Raw genomic sequence first — 20016 nt, forward strand, 5'->3', positions numbered from 1 at the left:
CATATACAGTCTCAAATAATACTTAGAACTGTTTCTCCACATGCTCCAATTTACAAAGTCCTGGTAAAACCATCAGATTAAAAAAAAATAACTTTTGATTTCCCCATCATTCAAAAAGAAGCTGCAGGTGCTCTTTAAATGTACTGTTCTTGTTTGTAAGATAACATTAAAGTAACAGTGATTATGTTTAAAATATGTTTGTGTTCTACTACCTCAAAGGACCAAAGTCTGTCCTATCAAACAGAGTTCATATAAGGTTATAATTTAAAACCAAGATCAGGAATAATCTGAAACGCTGACAATAATAGAAACCCAAACCTTGCTTACAAAAAATTGTAATATTCCAAATTCATAGAACATGCACTGTAGATAATTTAAAAACAATCTCAAAGTGACAATTCATTGCTTGTATTTGTGGTATTGATTATGATGGACTTTTCTCCACCAGGTTTTACACTTTTGTTTTTGTGCTTCAATGTTGTCAATGCAACAAATACGGTTTATCTAGGTAAAATCATCTAAAATGTCTATGTTCATGTACCAAAGGCAAATGCTACTTTGTAATTACTTTATTATAACCAGGCTATAACTAATTATTTTACAACCACTGGATTTTATTTAAATTGCCTTCATGTACAAAATACTGCTCTTAGCTGCATGTTTTACAGCAAGAAAAACTTCTCTGTTTCATTATCTTGGCTTTTAAATAGCTTCACCTCTGCCGTAATGTCAATCCGTCTTACTGTAGCTAGCTGAAGACCTAAACATGGTGTGTGACGTAAACATTTCTTGCAGGAGATTAATCGTACCCGATGAATCCAGGTTACACTGTGGAAGAACATTGTGAGGATTCAAGGCACAAAGCTGGATTTAAAAAAAAAAAAAAAGGCCATTGTCTCTATCACAAGTCACTGTATCGTACACAAAAACAAATCTAGAACAAAGGCATCTGGACTTGTTTTCAGAGCTGAGGAAGCCACTGGGACGAGTGGTGAACCGTCTCCAAGAAAAACCAAACGTCCGGTAGTCTTTGTTTTTTTTGGATAACTCCAGAGTCTCCAGACATTTAAGTGAAAATGGCAGAATACGTAAGAGATTTATTTTAGTCCAGAGGACAGGTTTAAACAACGGGGAACTAGCAGACATTGTGTTGTTGCAGGTTTACGCTTCGTCTCCTCCAGACTTCTGCTTGACCTCCATTAGACACAAACCAGGAAGGTGACCGCTTGCACTGGGGAAGGAAACGGAGGAAGCAGAATGTTACACAACGATATTCAAGGGGTGAGCAAATCATGCCGGAGACGCCGTAAGCTCTCACCTGATGTGTCCAGGCAGCACGACCACAGACAGGGTGCCGTCGGGGAGGGACCTGAAGAGTTTCCCCAGCCAGCGGTCCAGCTTCTTCATGGTGAGATCCACTTCCTGATCCTACACATGTTACACAATGGAGTCTTTATTGTAAACGTCCCCATATACGTCATAAAATCACATCTTAAAAGATGCTTGTGAATATTTATGTACACTACTACTCAAACTGGAGTCTTATCCTGAAACAAAGCTTGTTTCACATGCTAATAAGCCACAACATTATGACCATTGAGAAGAGAAGTAAATAACATTGATCATCTTGTGACAATTCAATGTTCTGCTGTGAAACTTTTGGACCTGGCATTCGTGTGGATGTTACTTAGACATGTAGCACCCACCTAGACCAGACCAGGCACCCCCACCCCATAGCAATGATGCCCCTTGACGACAGCAGCCATCCCCAGCAGGAGAAAAAAAAAACATGAAAAACAGCACAAGGTGTTGACCTGGGGGGTATTCCAGGAAGCAGGTTTAACAAACACTGAGATAAAACTTAACCTCTGGGTTGTCTGAACCTGAGGCGACTAAACCCGAGCTGTCGGTTCCAAAACACCGGTTAGCAATCAGTTCAATCAACCCCGGATTGTTTAACCTAGAGTTGTGCGCGATCACGGCGAAGTTATAAAGGCATCATCTATTGAGAGTCGAAACCATGAGTAAAAATGGCAAAGCGCAGAGCAGCCTATTTTTCTGAAGCGGAGCAGCAAGTTCTGCTCGAGGCGTACGAGGAGGAAAGAGCGATAATCACGAAAAAAGCAATACTTGCGCGTCTGCCAAGGAACGAGATCTTGCTTGGCAGAGAATTGCCGACCGCATAAATGCGTAAGTTTAGTAGGATATAGCACACTAATGTGTCAGAAGCACAATAATTCAGTAGATATTAGGCTACATATTAACTGCTTTGTATGAGACTTTCTTATACTATAGAATACCTTGTCATATATTGTATTATTTTTAATTAGATGTAACCCGACCGCCCTCAAGAGAACGTGGCCGCAGGTCAAAACAAAATATAAAAACATTGTAAGTTGGTAAGATATATCTGGGTGCATCATCTTAGACATCACTTATCCAGTATTATATTCTTGAATTGCCATATTGCAACAAGTTACGTTCATTTCAAAGCCAATAGGAAGAAAGCAGAGGAGAGGAAGACCGGTTCTGGGCCAGCGGTGTCCCCCCTCACCCCTGTGGAGGAGTTGGCGATCAGTATCAATCGAGGGCGTCCGATGATGGAGGGGATTCCTGGGGGCACGTCATCGGAGCCCTCAACCTCTCAGGAGGAGCAACATGAACAAGTGCAATGTATTTACCCTAATAGGCCCACGCCTAAATCACTTATGTCTAATTTGTGTAGCCTTGCATGTTCGAAAATGACCAATTTATAGCCAATATTACCGTTCATATAAATAATAGGAGGATGAATAGACATTATCAGCAGTCACGGAGGAATCGAGGTAAAGAAATGCTGTGCAGAGACTAGAGCATAGTTTCTTCATGTTTTCTGTCAGTGCATGAGAACACTGGATCAGAACATTTGCTCTATAATGAAGTGTTTTCTCTTTTCAGGCCATGAAACACGCAATGGGCAAATAAATGTGTGAAACAGTCTTACGTGCATTTATTTTATTTTTTTTGGTTGAAGTGATTGTGACAGATTTCATCACGCATTCTTTGACCATCTCTGATGTCAAGTTGCTGAATGTGTTCCTATCTGCTCCTCAATAGCAGGAACTAATTCATTGCGCAACGTTGCAATGTTGTGCAATATGGTTATCGCACGCGCAACAATTACGATGAGCGAATCCACGATGCGTAACGTTCGAAATGTGGGGATGGAGAATGTTGTTTAAATATATTAAAGATTCCGCAGAAAAACAGTAGTGCTCTGGCAAAAACTCATCAGGAAAAGAAAGGATATCAAGTCGTGGTCTTATCACCCTCTCACGGTGAATAGCCCGAATGATTTGTGCTTCAATGTCAATTGGATCTTCCTCAAAAGGAAACGCCATTGTGTGACAAGTGTGGAAACAGCGGTCTGGCTGAACGTGCACTTAAATACCCGAACATAACCTGAACAAAACCTACCCCTACCAGATTAAGTTCAGAGCCTATGTTACCATAGTTACTTACATAGCCTGATCATTTTTGAGCGTTCTGGAACCGAAGTCCCAGGTTGACCGCTAACTCAGGGTTTACATACCCAGTTAAGTTCAGAGCCTATGTTACCATAGTTACTTACATAGCCTGATCATATTTGAGCGTTCTGGAACCGAAATCCAAGGTTTACCGCTAACTCTGGGTTTACATACCCAGAGTTAGCGGTAAACCTGCTTTCTGGAATACCCCCCTGGCCTCCAAATTCACTAGATCCCAAACTGATCAAGTATCTGTGGGATGATCCACAGAGGCCCCTCCCCTCAATCTTTAGGACCCAAAGGCCCCCCACTAACAACATTCTGTTGCCAGACTCCACAGGACACCTTCAGAAGGCCCATGTCCATTCTCTGATGAGTCAGAACTGTTTTGGAGGCACAAGGGAGACGTAAACACTATTAGGAAGGTGGTCATAATGTTATGCCTGATCGGTGTAGTAGTCCACTATAATTAAGATATCCTCTATGCCGGGGGTGAAGAATATCTGAATCCGGGTTTACCTGAGGACTGTTGTGCGTGCAGGTTTCCTTCTCATCCTCTGTGGTCTCTGGTGTTGACATGGCAACCCATGACAGCAAATGGGGCGGAGTCAGGGAAGGACAGACGAGGTAGTTGTTCGTCCTCAGATCCTCTGAAGAGCTGAGGGCTGCATGTTTGCTCTCTGAACTCTCAAACTCTGTCAAGGCGTACGCACCCCAGTTAGAAATGTTTTGACGTCGACACCCACACATACTGCGCTTTCATACAAGAGCTCTCTACTCACTAATGAATGCATGTTTCGCGTGTTTTTTTTCAGGCGTGGCAGGCAGGACGACTCTCTCCACCGCGCCGAACTGACCGAACGTCTCTCTGACCGACTCCTCGGACAGTTTCGATTTGGCGGCGGAGCCGTTCTTCAGCCGTGGTGGCAAACCGTTTCCCGTGGCACCTGAACACTTGGCGTCTAACGTGTGTCCATTGACCTTCGCGGGAATGTTTACGCGCTGGGCCGCGCTGGGGCTGAGCTTAACGGCGTAGAGGTGACTGCCGTTGAGAGCGTCGCCCATTAAAGCATCCAGAGTCAGATCCAGGTCGAGCATTGACTCGTGCACAGGCCTCTGCACCTAGGAAATAAGACACATACTTACGTGAGTGAAGAGAAGTTTGAGAACAGCTGATAAGACAAAATACAAGAGAAGAGAGCTACCTTGATGGGCTGTCCCAGCACATTAAGTCCATTCAGAGTTTTTACAGCAAGCATCGCTCCCTCCAGCAGCTCAAACTCTACCTCCGCATGAACCTGGAGACCAAACGTTATCAGAAAATACAGGTAAGATTAAAAAAGCACAACAATTTTACACCTGTAGTTCAGGAGCTGGAGCAGTATTCATCACCATATCTTAGGAGGTAGCAGATACAAGAAGTAGGATATACCCTGACGCTTGCGTTCAGCATTCTGATTTGTCGAACCGGTCCACAGCAACAAAACAGCCGCCTCACTTCCTCCTCTGAGAAACCCGCAGGGAACGGCCCGGCGAACACTACGCACATATCCCGAAGGTCCGCGCACACCGGGAACCGGCGCTCCTGATGAGGGAGGCGCCTCTTCACGTGGTCTGAGGACGAGGAAAGCTGGAGCACCGAGAGGAACGGATGCTCCGCCTGTCTCCTGAAAGATGCCAGCATCTGGAGAGGGTGCAGTCGCGTGGGTAGAGGAGCAGAGGAGGAGGAGGAGTTTAGGGGAGGATAGTGAGGTCAAACAGGAATGAAATATATACAAACACGGAAGACTGTCACTTGTGATTTGATTACAGACGTCCTGGAGGCACAGCAGACTGATGCTGATGTAAATTCATCTATAATATAATCAGTGGTAATCAGATTCATCTACTGAGCCTAATCTGTCATTTATTGTTCACTGCCGAATTAGCCCGAAAGTGCCATGAAGAATTATCCATCAAAAACCGACACCTCAGGAAGGTGCCGTCCTGACTTTCAGGAGTGTTGCTAATATCCGACAAATTGAACCAACTTTCTGGGAAACACAAACAGATCAATGCTTATTTCAAGGTAAAACAAACACATTGATTCGGGGTTTCAGGCTCGGACGAGTGTTTGATAAGGTCATGTCTGGACTGAGCTACAGCGTCCGACACCGCGACGTCTTGCCTCTCACCTCTTTGTCAGAGCCGAACCACTTCTGGTAGGACAGGTCCAGCGCCACGTCGGAACGCTTCCCTAAGAAGGCGACCGTCCGGCCGAGTGTCCGTAGTGTGTCGGCGAACCTGAGCGAGAGTTGGAGATGGAGAGTATGTCACAAAGACGAACAGTAGGACGTGTGTTGAGGTGAGTTTTACACTGTGAAGGAACAAGATGAACTGTTTTGTTGGTCAGATTGTGATGCTTTTATATACATCAATCAGCCACGACATTATGACCACCTTCCTAATATTGTCTAGGTCTCCCTTGTGCCTCCAAAACAGTTGTGACTCATCAGAGAATGGACATGGGCCTTCTGAGGGTGTCCTGTGGCGTCTGGCAACAGAATGTTGTTAGTGGGGGCCTTTGAGGGGAGGGTCCTCTGTGGATCATCCCACAGATACTTGATCAGTTTGGGATCTAGTGAATTTGGAGGCCAGGTCAACACCTTGTGCTGTTCTTCATGTTTTTTGAGTTGTTCCTAAACAGGGTTGGGTCAGATTACTTTGAAATGTAATCGATTACTGATTACAGATTACATGGCAAATTTTGTAATCAGTAACGTAATCTATTGGATTACCCAAAACATGTAACGTAATCTGATTACTTTAGGATTACTTTTTACACAACTTGTACAAGACATACACAATCTTATTTTCCTCTGTCTTTAATTCAAAGTTGTGGTGATGTTGCCAAGTACTGAACGTATTTTTGCCGACTGGAACAGGTCTATTCCCAGATAGCAAGAGGCTGGCGGACCACCGTCAGCCCACTGGGGATAGACCTGGCAGTCCGCTGGAGTTTTGCTCATCGGTTCACTGGCGGTCCGCGAGCGAGTTGTCGTCAAATGCCCCAATATTTTGTCACTATTGGTCTAAAACCTTTTTCATTTATTCAGTTATACTTCATCCATCACTTTAATAACATTTCATATATTTTCTTAATATTCATGATAAGTTAAATTTCAAGAGATGGTGGTCCAACGGTGGACCACAAGTGGCATGCCACCAGCGGTCTGCTATCTGCCAATCTGATTTTGCTATCTGGGTTGGTTGACGTTGACGGTTCCTCCATCTTGGGTTTTGATTTGAACCTTTTTCTTGTCAAGAAACTACACAGGCAAATGGATGATAATGACATCTAGTGAACAAACAAATGGGCTGCTTGTCAAATGAAAACACTGGCTAGGCTATCATAAAAAAGTTGCATTGTTTGCATGATAAAATGTAATCAGGTAATCCCCAACAATGTAACTGTAATGATTACAGGCTGATTACAGTTACTTGATTTTTGTAATCTGATTACGTAATCTAGATTACATGTAATCAGTTACTACCCAACCCTGTTCCTAAAGCGTTTTGTGTGCGGTGTCCTGCTGGGGATGGCTGCTGCCATCAAGGAGTGTCATTCCTATAGGGTGGGGGTGTCTGGCCTGGTCTAGGTGGGTGCTACATGTCCAAGTAACATCCACATGAATGCCAGGTCCAAACGTTTCCAAAATGTTGTGGCTGATCTGTGAAATTTGCAATGTGGAATCTTTGTCGCCCCCATCTGGTAGTGACAGTAATTACACAAACACAGTAATGATGGAGTGAGAGATGAGTCTTCTGAAAACTTTGATTATGAACCAGACAAATCTTATCACTGATGTTTTTGAGGCATAACAGTGACCTTACAGCTAGTGCACAAGTAGTATTTCAAAAACCTCTGGAGGCTTTGCAGCTGCTTGTACTCTACCTATTGAAGAAACTATTGTCTTGAAACAATTTCTGAACACAAGGACTTTCCAGAGTTTTATGTTTTATGAAGCGTTTGCCTTCACCACTGATCTCATTCTGTTTTAGACTATAATCACTCTTATGAACACAGATTTTTTTCATCAAAAACGTTTGTTGCAGACTACCCCGTCACTAAACTCAATTTTCCACCAGTGTGTGAATGTCGCCATAGACACCAGATGGAAAACTCTAATATACTGCAACACACATGGGAGATTTTTCTCGCACCGACAGATTTAATCAACACTGGGCAAACTTATCTTGAATGTAAGTCAATTTATATGTAAAAGAGTCCTGCACAATTCAAAGGAAGACGTTAAATCTTTCATGGTAGCTGAAATTATTCTGTAGGATGACTCAATCAGACAACCGTCAGACAATGACTTATGCAAAATAGGTCTGTAAAACCTTTATATAAAATAAAACAGTGTGAGTCATCGCTGTTTCCAGGTTATATTTGAAATGTTTTCTGTGTTGGGTTACATCCTCGTTCTTCAGGACCTACATTTTCTTAGCTTTTTTATTCTGTGAAGAAACTTTCTGAAAATGATAAATTTTTGTGAAAAACCCAAAGAAAAGATGTTCAACTAGATATACAGACTGTGTAACAAGCTTTACATTCTCCACGAGAAGCGAGAAATTTGTTCTTGCTTCTTGTTTTCGACACATCAACCAGGCAGAACTTTTTTCTCGTGTGGTGTCCGGCAACTATTCTCAAGCTTTACATTCTCCACAAGAAGCGAGAAATTTGTTCTTGCTTCTTGTTTTCGACACATCAACCAGGCAGAACTTTTTTCTCGTGTGGTGTCCGGCAACTATTCTCAAGCTTTACATTCTCCACAAGAAGCGAGAAATTTGTTCTTGCTTCGTGTTCTCGACACATCAACCAGGCAGAACTTTTTTCTCGTGTGGTGTCCGGCAACTATTCTCAAGCTTTACATTCTCCACAAGAAGCGAGAAATTTGTTCTTGCTTCTTGTTTTCGACACATCAACCAGGCAGAACTTTTTTCTCGCGTGGTGTCCGGCAACTATTCTCAAGCTTTACATTCTCCACAAGAAGCGAGAAATTTGTTCTTGCTTCGTGTTCTCGACACATCAACCAGGCAGAACTTTTTTCTCGTGTGGTGTCCGGCAACTATTCTCAAGCTTTACATTCTCCACAAGAAGCGAGAAATTTGTTCTTGCTTCCTGTTCTCGACACATCAACCAGGCTTTTTTCTCGTGTGGTGTCCGGCAACTATTCTCTGATTGGTTAGAAATTGGAAGTGGGCGTGCTCCTAGATGCTAATATTCGCAGTGTGACCGCTAATCTCTCCTGGATAGAGATCGGCACAATGTGTGTGGGTGGATGCTGAATGAACGGCGTGATCTAACGACTGGCCGACATCCAAAAATAATAAAAAAAAAGTCGTCCATCTCCCACAATGCTTAGCGCGTGTGAGGTATGCTGCAGTAGCAGGGCCCCATGAGGACTTGGGCACTTGAGTTTCTCGTGAAGTATAAATGACCTGGCCAGAATGAACTTTTTTCTTGTTCTCGCAGCCCTAGGAGCAAGAACAAACTTCTCGTGGAGCATGTAACAAGCTTAACATGTCACAGTACCTGAGACTTGGTGTGGGTGGAGATGTGCATTCAGTGGACTCCTCCTCTATTTGGTATCCCCACAGCTCCTCCAGATGAAGCTCTACAACCTGACAGCGAGCACACACACACACACAGCAAATCTTATATTATCTGTGTAAGTGTGTGTGTGTGTGTGTGTGTGTGTATGTGTGTGTGATTTAGGAAGCAATCTGCTACCTGACGAGGTCCTCTTTTAATAAAGTACTGAGCCAGCTCCAGGGCTGCCGCAGCATCCTCGGTGGGATTATGACCCTTCTTCTCGTCAGTCTGTATTTGCCTCCTGGGATGCAAGTGGAAAATTATTACCCCCGGGGGGAAGGTGACAGAGAGGAACTCAGAGAGACGCAGAAAGAAAACAAGAACTCACTTGAGCACGGTCTCGGCTAGAACCTTCAGCTTAAACCTCTGCCCGAACTCTTTCCTGTACAGCAGTGAGGTGTCAATGACATGCTGATGGATGAGCTGCAGGGACGACATGTTAAAACCTTATTTATATCTGCGTTTTTATATGTTAACTAAATAAAGACAACATTTTATCTAATGTTTTTCTCTAGTTTGACACAGAGAATGTATGTGACTGACAATATTAATACAGTGGCCAACAGTGGGACAGTTTTTCTAAAGCAATGTTTTGTAAAAGGCTTTTTTACTTTATAGGAGACAGGTATCATCTTTCCTAAACCTGTCAGATAGAGAGATGTGAATGTCGAGCTGTTGCTAAAGGTTTTGGAGATTATTGAGGATACGGCTTTCTGAAAAAGACAGTAAAAGGACGTGACCTGAAATCATGTCCATGGTCATCCATAATGTATCCTTTGATTCAGTTTCTCTTTGAGAATGATGAAATATTGCGTTTGCCAGATATTCAGGCCTTTACCGATCAGGCATAACATTATGACCACCTTCCTAATATTGTGTAGGTCTCCCTTGTGCCTCCAAAACAGTTGTGACTCATCAGAGAATGGACATGGGCCTTCTGAGTATTGTTAGTGGGGGGCCTTTGGGTCCTATGGGTTGAGGGGAGGGGCCTCTGTGGATCATCCCACAGATACTTGAGTTTGAGTCAGTTTGGGATCCAGTGAATTTGGAGGCCAGGTCAACACCTTGTTCTGTTTTACATGTTTTTTGTGGTTCCTAAACTCTATGAAGGAGGAATAATGGTATCATTCGAGGTCTTGAAAAGCAAATATTCTTTGCAACCGTCTCATTTTTTTGGTGGATCATCCCACAGATACTTGATCACTTTGGGATCTAGTGAATTTTGTGTGTGTGCCTGTGTCAGGCTGCATCCTACTGGGGACGGCTGCTGCCATCAAGGAGTGTCATTGCTATGGGGTGGGCTTGCCAAGGTGGGTGCTACAAGTGTCTAAGTAACATCAACATGAATAAATGCCAGGTTCAATGTTATTTACTTCTCCTGTCAGTGGTTTTAATGTTGTGGTTCATTGGTGTGTATCCTCAATTATTCCAGTCTCAAAAATTCTCTTTCCCTTTTTTGTTTAACATATTCTGTAGTGTCCCTATTCAATTATGTGATACCATGGTTTAATTTACTTTAGTGCTTCCTCAATTAAAAGCATCAGTAAGTATATTATTACTCCCCTGGGTTATTTCCCTTTTCCTCTTTACAAAAAAGAAAATCACGATGAAATCATCAAGTGTTGCTTATATATTTTTTAAAAAATGCATTTTTAACAACATATTCTTTAAATAATAACTCCCTAACATGTTGCAAATATCTTGTATTTTATGTTTTATGTTTCCTGAGTGCTGAAGGTTAACTAATGTTCCAAACTGTGCATAAAGTAATGTGTTTTCTAACTTAATAAATATGTCTATGTAGAAAGGCAGCACACAAAGTCATGCTGCTCCTTGATTAACGGCTACACATGATTACAAATGTATTTTGCATTGCCACTTCCTCAGGCTCCCTCATTACTTGTTTCATACTGTGTCGGACTTGATCAGATCAAACAACCCACTGTGTCAGACTTCAGAGTGTGTGGCTGGACACAGATTATAGAAGAGGTATACATGTGTTAATAAATACACACTTTTCTTCTATAATGCCAAGCTTCACCTGCCCGAGGGTCAGCAGTTTGTCAGTGTCACTTACCTTCAGAGCTATGAGGTCACTGTTGAGGGAATGGCCCACCAGGACTGCGTCGCCTGGCAACAGCATCCTGATCTTTGCTTGAACATCCCGCAGGGTGGTCGTGATTGGCCGCAGCATCGCTGCAGTGATACCAGAGAACCTATCAGGAGGCACCCGGCAACGGTGGGAACAGAAATGTGTTTCAGTATTTAAACGCAGAATGTGACACGTGAAATGTTCCTTTACATGAAGACTAAGGATAGGTGAGGATATGATCAGTATGGAAAATGAACGTGTGTGCGCGCTCTTGTACAACTATCTTTCTGAGGACCAGTTTTTAGTTTTATACCATCAGAGTGAGGACATTTCTGCAAAGTGAGGACAGTTTGGCCGGTCCTTACAAGGCTGTTTGAGGGTTAAGACTCAGTTTTGGGGTGAAGGTTACAATTAGGTTAGGCACTTAGTTGAGATGGTTAGGGTCCGGGTAAAGGGTTAAGGAATGCATTATGTCAATGAATCCAAACAAAGATAGCCAAACAACCGTGTGTGTGTGTGTGTGTGTGTGTGTGTGTGTGTGTGTGTGTGTGTGTGTGTGTGTGTTTGCTCTTGTACAGCTATCTTTCTGGGGACCAGTGTTTTAGTTTTACATGTGTTTGTGTGACTGTGTTTACCTAGTGAGGTAGTTGAAGATGCGGTTCTGTGGTTTCACCAGATCGTCCAGCACACACTTCCCATCACTGTCCACCAAAGAAACACGAGTTAACTCGTTTCCCTTTTCTGTCAGACACTGAAACAAAACACCAACACAATGACAAACTGAGTGGAGGCAGCAAAATCAATTAAGGCAATAGCACATATTATAATACAACACCAGAAGACGCGTCGTAAACTGGTACACCGTTACTATTTTATCCATTCATACATTTTCTGTAACTGCTTGTCCTCTGGAGGGTTGCAGGGGGGCTGGAGCCTATCCCAGCTGTCATTGGGTGAGAGGCGGGGTACACCCTGGACAGGTCGCCAGGCTATCACAGGGCTTACTATTTTATTTATATCCTTTGTGCAGCAAAGACTTTAGCACAGTTTGCTACGCATTTACTTTTGCAGTTGATAGCACAGACAAAGTTGGTGGCACCTTAGCAAAAACAGTGGCGTGGTCTCTCCATTTACCATGAAGCACACAGTCTGCTTATAAAAGGTCTGACAGGTACACGGTATATTGCCATACTGCTTGTGACACTGCTTGTTAGGAAACTATGCCACTGGATTCCACATTAGACAGCGTGTAATTACATAACTGCGAGCATCTCACCATCTCACAGTCGAGTCCATACAAGGGGCTCGTGTCTGTCACACAGTCCACAGTCTCTGTACACACAAATTCCTCAAAGCCTGGTATTCCTGTGCAAAAAAAAACAGTAAGAGAGAAGGTGCAGAGTTAGACCGCACTCACTTTATACTGAATAAATCCGAAAACACATCTCGTCCCCCGCTAAGCTGAAGTTGTCACACCAGAAAATGAGCTTTTCGGGAAAGAATCAAACTACAAAAAGGCTCAGTTTGGGGTAAACTGAGCAGCTTAGTGGGAACACGGCAAAAAAAATGCTGTCGTCTTAATGTGGTCTGGTCACGAATATCTGGAAAACTCAGGTAAAATAAACCCACTCACCCTTGACGGGGTAGTGCTTCTTGATCATCTCCTCCTGGGTGAGAACGTACGCTGTCAGTCCTCTCGTTTGGGTCCCAAACTTGGTGATCACTGGGTGACTCTTCAGCGCTGCAGCAGTGAACAGTGATACACAGTTAAACAGACAAGCAACAACACTGACAACAACTACCACTGAGGGATACGCTATAATATTTTGAATATATACTTATAAGTATGATAATTACACACAAACACAAAAAAGTAATATGAATAGGACAAGGTCATAGATAGGGTGCTAATTATTCATGACACACACATGCTATCCTCACCTTTATGCAGCTGATTGTTTGGTTGAGGTACAGATGTAATATCCAGTTTAGGAAGCTCACTACTGAAGATTTCAGATGCCACGTTGCCAGGTGATGGGTTGAAGGTAACCCTCTGCCACAATCAGATAAAAAAAAGATCCAAGACATTGAAGAAACGAGTAGAATTCCTCTCATCACATGATTTCAGTCAGCGAATCAGATTTCCCTCCGGTTACTCACGGTGGTGTAGTTTGTTCGGAGGTGTCTCATGGCGAGGTAGTGTTTGTAAAAGTGACTCTGCGTGAGGCCCTCCATGATCACAACATTTACACCTTCAACCTTCCTCTGATGGCGGAGACGGCACCAACTAGCAGAGAGACACACGGGACAGAGGACGCAGACGGAGAGGCGAGATTTAGAAAGTGAGACGGCTGCATTCTGCGAGTCTGCAGGCGTTTGTCAGATGGTTTTATTGTTATGGCACTACGGGGGCACGGGAAGTTATTTACAGAGAATCGCTGGAGGAGAACTGATAGAGCAGGTAACACATTAGAGCAGATAACACAGTCATTACCTGGGCTGTTTGATGCCACCTGTTTTCCCCAGAGCAGCATAATGAAGAAGCTCGGTCAGCTCATTCACCGTAATTGGTTGCTGAAGGCGGTGGAGCAGCACAGAGAGGCTCGGTGAGCGAACGGTACGTTGAAACTCTTCATCGCCTTCCTGCTCGGTTTTTAATCTCTTGCCGTCCTCCTGAGCTGTGAGCGGGGCGACGTTTTTCCTTTTCTTGCTTTTACGAGTTGGTGCTGATGATGGAGACAACGGAGATGACTCCATGGTGAAGCTGGCGTTTCCACTGGGAGGTAAAACAAAAATTTGAAATAGGATATGGATATCAAATGTGAACTAACCTTAAACTTTAACATTGTTTACAGCTGATTTGTGTTTGTTTTCCATTACATATAAAGGTGGAAGGAAAGAGCCTTATATTTGAGCTAGTGTCAGTAAAAAGAGTCATTTAGGATTTTAGTGCTGATACATTATTTTGATCTGTGTACATGTATAGCTGTATTTTAGACTAACATTTTTGAGCTAACCCTAAATAAAAACAGAAAACAATAAGTAATACCTTTGGGTATGAGAGGGCTTGATGCAAATATGAGTTACTAAACCAAACACTAACCATCTGAAGGCACTAGCATATACCTGTAATTAAAATAAAATAAAAACATTGTTTACTTTTCAACTTATTATAAATGTATCTTATCTAATTTTATCTAAAAGGCTCCCAAGTCAGCTGGTTAAGTGGGTTAACTAACTTCTCTTCCCTCTGGTGATTCTGTGTCAAACAGTCACCCAGAAAACTTCTAGCTAGCTAACACACACACACACACACAAAAACAATTCACACTTTATACACACGTGTATAGCTCCGTAGTATTTATAAGTCCATTATCCGCCTCAGAGTAGTAACAAGGATATAAATGTGTGAAGACCAGATGTTGTGGGTCCAAATAAGTCCTAAATCAGATGTATTCACGCCTGGTAGATGTTAACAACACATGGCTAAAGCACGTTAGACTGTATGTTGTGTAAAGTCTGAAAATGCCACACACACTTCCGGTTTGTCGCTTTAAAAAATAAAACTCGGGTACCGGCTGTGATTTCTTGCAGCGTAAAGTTGATGTTGTTCGGTCCGAAGAAACAGTTTACTGATCGGTGTTCCGTTTCGACGTAAAATTACTCCATATGTGCAACCTTGTATGAGCTGCCTCACAAACCCGTGGTGGTTAAACTTGGCAACTGCTCTTATTTTGTTAGAGAGCTTTTTAAACCGGAAGTGATTGTTTCCCAGCTCGATAAACTTTCCTGTGATCAACCGGTTGTTTCTGAAATCGATTTAGCTTGCTTGCAGGCTCGACGAATAGAGCTCAGAATCATAGATGGTCGTTTGAAAGAAACAGCGCGATTTTGCCGTTTTCAAATTATGGTTTAAGAAAAGGACTAGAAGATAGCTTCTCATCTATTTTATGAAGTTATTAAGAAAAAAGCTCACCGGTTTTAAAACCAGCAGCTATGTCTACAAAGAAACTGGCGAAGTAAGTAAATATAGCTTGTTAGCCGGCTAGCTAACCCAAACAACAAACTGAATAGTTAAATAAACGTTTTGTAAACTCGGTGGAAATTAAATGTCTTGGTCTTATATTTATATGGTCCTATAAGTTAAAAGTTTAAATTTTGTTTAAAAAAAAAAAACAGCAGTATGTCCCTTTAAACGTTTTATTCAAGAAACAATAACTTAGTTTTATACTGGTCTGCCCAAAACAGCATGAAGTTGTATTTGTTTCTTTAATGTGACACTAAATATTGTGTAGTTTACATACAAAAAAAGAACTGCTTCGTTTTTGATTTTGTTTGTACCTCAGAGACTCTTCTCTAATCTTGTGTTCTCTCCACAGGGAATTGGGTTTAGTGAGGAAGAGGAGTCAGTCTGGGTCAAAGAAATCTGTGGTAACAAGTGAGTGTGGTTGTTTAAATTGGCTCGGTCTCACAGTGCATGTCCATCCTTATTATTGTTATTGTTCTGAATACTATCCATTTTCTTTCAGATCAGATATTCTCATACTTGATTGTGATTGACTTTGAGTCCACATGCTGGAGAGAGAAAAACAACTACGGCCAGGAAATTAGTAAGCAACACTGATTCTTACCTGTATATTATTATTTCATCCTTACTGCAGTTAACATCCGTCCACCTTTTCTTTCCGTCTTCCATCAGTCGAGTTTCCTGCCGTTCTGTTGAACACGTCCACGGGGGAGGTCGAGTCGGAGTTTCACACTTACGTCCAACCCCAGGAGCATCCCATTCTGTCCGAGTTCTGCACCGAGCTCACCGGGATTACACAGGTGTCTGCGCACTGGCAAAAACCGTACAAGCAGAAATGTAGCACTATATGTACTCTCTGGCGCACAGAGCAGCTGACGGCTTCATCTTTCTGTGTCACAGATGCAAGTTGAGGCAGGAATTCCTCTCCACATCTGTCTTTCACGGTTCAGCCGCTGGTTGCAAAACCTTCAGCTCGAGATGGGAGTGGTTTTCCCCAGCAAACAGCAGAAATGCTCTGCACCGTTGCCTTCGCAAAAACTGTGCACGTTCCTCACATGGTCAGGTAAATTTCAACGAGATGAGTCACATAAACCTCATCGCAATCAGACCTAGTTAAGGAGATCTTTTTTAGATGATATGTACTTTTATTTGTTGCCTTTATTTAGACTATAACACTATATATTAAAACACACTAAATTTAAAGTAACTCTATCTGCGTTGCGTCTCAGACTGGGATCTTGGAGTCTGTTTGCAGTACGAGTGTAAACGCAAACAGCTTCATAAACCGGATGTTCTCAATAACTGGATAGACCTGAGAAACACATACAAAGTAAGTGCCAGCTTTTTATTGTGTATGTTTTACAGTCCCTAAAATATTTGAACTAGCTTTTAATTAAGTTCACAGAGCTCTGAGCTGTAATTCAAAAACTGGAATTTTGTAATTGACATTAGCATGAAACAGGAAAAATTAAAATATTTTATTTTAACACGGTGTAGACATAAAACTTTTGGTATTTATGTTTCATAAATGAATATAAATCTCGCCATATGTTAACTAAATAATCTAATTTGACCTGATCTCATCTCTACTCATGCATCTCTAAGTCCCTCTTCTTTTTCATTTTTAGGTCTTTTACAATAGGAAACCTAAAGGTCTGAACGGGGCACTTCAGGATCTGGGAATACAATTTTCTGGGAGAGAGCATTCTGGTAAAAAATAAATAAATAAATAAATAATACAAACTTTCTTTGGTCTTGATGACTCTATGTCACCCTCCTTTTTTTCACTCTTGTGTTTCTTCTTACTCCTTCTTCAGGTTTGGATGATGCACGTAACACAGCTCGGCTGGCAGCAAGGATGATGAGGGATGGGTGTGTGATGAAGATCACCAGGAGTCTGGAGAGGGTGAGTGGCTGGCTGACAACGTCCTTAATGAACCAAAACTCCTGAAATCCCAGCCTCCCTCCTCAGCTTCCCCAAAAGAACTGTTTTATGCACATTTAAATTATTGAGATTTTTGAGGTTGAAGCTTTTTCTGTCTAAAAAGCTTTAATATGTAGAATTTTAAATATTGTTTTTAAAGCTTATTTGAAATAAATGAGAACTGGACTGCTGCAAATCATAAATGTCGACCCCATTACCTCTTATGTAGTGTATTTACTTGTGTGCTTTCCGATGAGAACATTTTTTATTGTTGATCAAAAGCAACATAATTGAGTACTTAGTCCAAATGACTGTATCACAAACTGATTCCATATCTCATCCTTCTTCTCACAGACCCCATTCGTGGTCAAACCCATGTCTGGAAACACTTCCTGTCCTGCAAACAACATGAAAGAAAACAACAACACCAACAAGAAGGAAAATACACTCACTAAAAAATCCAAAATTCCTCTCAGAGTTAGTCAAAAACAATCATCCACTGAAGACGTTACTGTGAATTTAGACACAAAGGAGCGCTCGGGTTCAGTTCAAGGATCGGTGAAGATCTGTCAAACCCTGATCTCACCGAAGACGCTGCTGAATGGCTCGGCTGCACCTCTCTGGGGACGCGGCGGGAGATCGGTTACCGCCGCAGCTGCCTCTGGCCTTCCCTCCTCAGTTATGAAAAACCGTACTTCGCCGCAGATTGACAACAAAAGTCTCGTTCTGTGTGCCACCACCGTGAGCCGCTTCACACGTCTACGCCAACCAAACCAGGCCTCAACAACGGGAACGACATTAGGACTCGCGGGGGAAGAGGACAGAGCAGAACTTTTAATAGAAACAGAGGACAGGTGTGGTTCTTATGATGATGTGCTGCTGGAAGGCGATGAAGTTGTTAGCGAAAGAGAACGTGACGCTGTGTACATGTCAGATTTTGACAGTGGATGTTACGAGCGGGAAGAACCAGACAGTTCGCATTCACCAGGAGCTCAGTTCACATTAGAGGGTATAACTAGAGTGAGTACTGGAAACAACTTTAAAGCGCAAAGTATTAACAGTAAGTCATCAGTGGCTTGTACATCTACAAAGATGTCGAGGTCCTTTGTGAATGTCTCTAATCACGTACAACATTCAACAAACTCGGGGTCAAATGCACATTTTGCTGTGCCTAAAATTGTAAACTGGGGCAAATCAAATCAGTACAAAACAGGACACAAGACTTCTCTACTAGTTGAAGAAAAGTCTGATGGGCTCCATAAAAACTGTAAAGCAAACACACTCCCTCCATTGAGGGCTAAACCCTTTGTCCCAGCAAAGACCTCCACCCCTAATACCTCATTTGTCAAGCCACAAGCAGTCATAACCCAACACACAAAACACAAAGAGACCCTGAAGTCACCCTTTACAATCTACAAAGAACCAGCAAAACAGGCTGCGGCGCCTTCATGCAGCTCTCTGTACACCCCCAGCAATGTCCTCTCCTCTCTGTCAACCAACAACCTCTCCTCCTCCTGTTCCAAGCGCTCCTCTATTTCATCGACAATGAAAGGAGCACTGAAGGCCACCGCCCCGCTGTGTGCGTGCGGCCGCCGCGCAAAGCGTCAGGTCGTCTCAAACGGAGGTCCCAACCACGGGCGAGGGTTTTATTGCTGCCCGGTCCGCCGCTCGGGCAGCGGGGGCCGGGTGGAGAAGGGCTGTGAGTTTTTTAAGTGGGAGTCGGCGGTGATGAGGAGCAGCTCAGCGGCCGCTCCTGCTGCCGGGTCTTCTGTTTCACTCTGTCAGATCAACTCCACTCTGTCCCACCGTCCACCCAACAGATCACTGCTGAGAAAAAGCTATTAAAGAGAAACGGCTGCTCCGGTCACACTGACACAGTTTTGGGGCAAATGATGATCGATTTTCAAATTATTGTAAACTTGCAACTCCTCTGTGTCATTTGTAACATTTATAAAATGGAAAAAAACTAAGACAAAGCCAAGGAGGATGAGGAAAATTTATTTTATTTATTGTACTGCCACATATTTGAGAGAGTTCTCCTTTCATGAAATAAAACAACTGTAAAATTTGATGTGGTGTAAACATTGAAATGACTGATTCCAGTTTGGGAAGCTGATTATTTATCATCATTGCCAAAAATAAATGTTTTTATAGTTTTGTAAAAAAAAAAAATACATTTTAAGACATGGATTTGTATTGGGGGACATACACTGATCAGCCACAACATTAAAACCACTGACAGATGAAGTGAATAACCGTCTAACCATCTTGTGACAATTCAGTGTTTTGCTGGGACATACACCGACCAGCCACAACATTAAAACCACTGACCATCTAGTGACAATTCAATGTCCTGCTGGGACATACACCGATCAGCCACAACATTAAAACCACTGACAGATGAAGTGAAGAACCATCTGACCACCATCTTGTGACAATTCAATGTTCTGCTGGGACACGTCTGGACCTGGCATTTGTGTGGATGTTACTTAGACATGTAGCACCCACCTAGACCAGACCAGGCACCCCCACCCCACAGCAATGACACTCCTGGATGACACAACAACGGTTTAGGAACAACTCAAGAAAACATGAAAAACAGCAGTGGCCTCCAAATTCCACTAGATCCCAAACTGATCAAGTTTCTGTGGGATGATCCACAGAGGCCATTCCTCTCAACCCGTAGGATCCAAAGGCCCCCCACTAACAACATCCTGTTGCCAGACACCACAGGACACCCTCAGAAGGCCCATGTCCATTCTCTGATGAGTCACAACTATTTTGGAGGCACAAGGGAGACCTGCACAATATTAGGAAGGTGGTCATAAT

General features: G+C 42.8%; 2 protein-coding genes across 2 annotated transcripts; one reads left to right on the forward strand and one right to left on the reverse strand.

The window, feature by feature from the left end:
- Positions 1-72: 72 nt before the first annotated feature.
- Positions 73-14739, reverse strand: rexo5 (RNA exonuclease 5). The gene is made up of 18 exons (XM_084564206.1): positions 14579-14739; positions 13731-14012; positions 13397-13523; positions 13178-13289; positions 12870-12977; positions 12513-12601; positions 11872-11987; positions 11222-11360; positions 9473-9567; positions 9283-9385; positions 9085-9173; positions 5681-5789; positions 4939-5190; positions 4712-4804; positions 4289-4628; positions 4026-4201; positions 1319-1428; positions 73-1231 (listed from the first exon to the last, which is right to left on the reverse strand). Exons 2-18 carry the CDS (start codon positions 13991-13993, stop codon positions 1162-1164), a joined length of 2391 nt encoding a protein of 796 aa, XP_084420332.1. The 5' UTR covers positions 13994-14012; positions 14579-14739; the 3' UTR covers positions 73-1161.
- A 349-nt stretch (positions 14740-15088) lies between these two features.
- On the forward strand, positions 15089-19245 carry eri2 (ERI1 exoribonuclease family member 2). The gene is made up of 9 exons (XM_084572264.1): positions 15089-15255; positions 15616-15674; positions 15766-15846; positions 15936-16063; positions 16164-16326; positions 16493-16593; positions 16892-16973; positions 17081-17169; positions 17542-19245. Exons 1-9 carry the CDS (start codon positions 15233-15235, stop codon positions 19030-19032), a joined length of 2217 nt encoding a protein of 738 aa, XP_084428390.1. The 5' UTR covers positions 15089-15232; the 3' UTR covers positions 19033-19245.
- Positions 19246-20016: the final 771 nt, after the last annotated feature.

This window comes from Chelon labrosus (genome assembly GCF_963514085.1).
Source record: "Chelon labrosus genome assembly, chromosome: 2".
NCBI lineage: Eukaryota > Metazoa > Chordata > Actinopteri > Mugiliformes > Mugilidae > Chelon > Chelon labrosus.

Excerpts from the sequence above, each read along its gene's own strand:
- rexo5 (XM_084564206.1), bottom strand. The coding sequence starts at position 13,993 with ATGGAGTCATCTCCGTTGTCTCCATCATCAGCACCAACTCGTAAAAGC. Across the intron at positions 13,290-13,396 it reads TCCGAACAAACTACACCACC|AGGGTTACCTTCAACCCATC; the intron begins GTGAGTAACCGG and ends TGATTGTGGCAG. Across the intron at positions 11,988-12,512 it reads ATGGACTCGACTGTGAGATG|TGTCTGACAGAAAAGGGAAA; the intron begins GTGAGATGCTCG and ends GTTTTGTTTCAG.
- eri2 (XM_084572264.1), top strand. The coding sequence starts at position 15,233 with ATGTCTACAAAGAAACTGGCGAA. Across the intron at positions 16,327-16,492 it reads CACGTTCCTCACATGGTCAG|ACTGGGATCTTGGAGTCTGT; the intron begins GTAAATTTCAAC and ends GTTGCGTCTCAG. Across the intron at positions 17,170-17,541 it reads TCACCAGGAGTCTGGAGAGG|ACCCCATTCGTGGTCAAACC; the intron begins GTGAGTGGCTGG and ends TTCTTCTCACAG.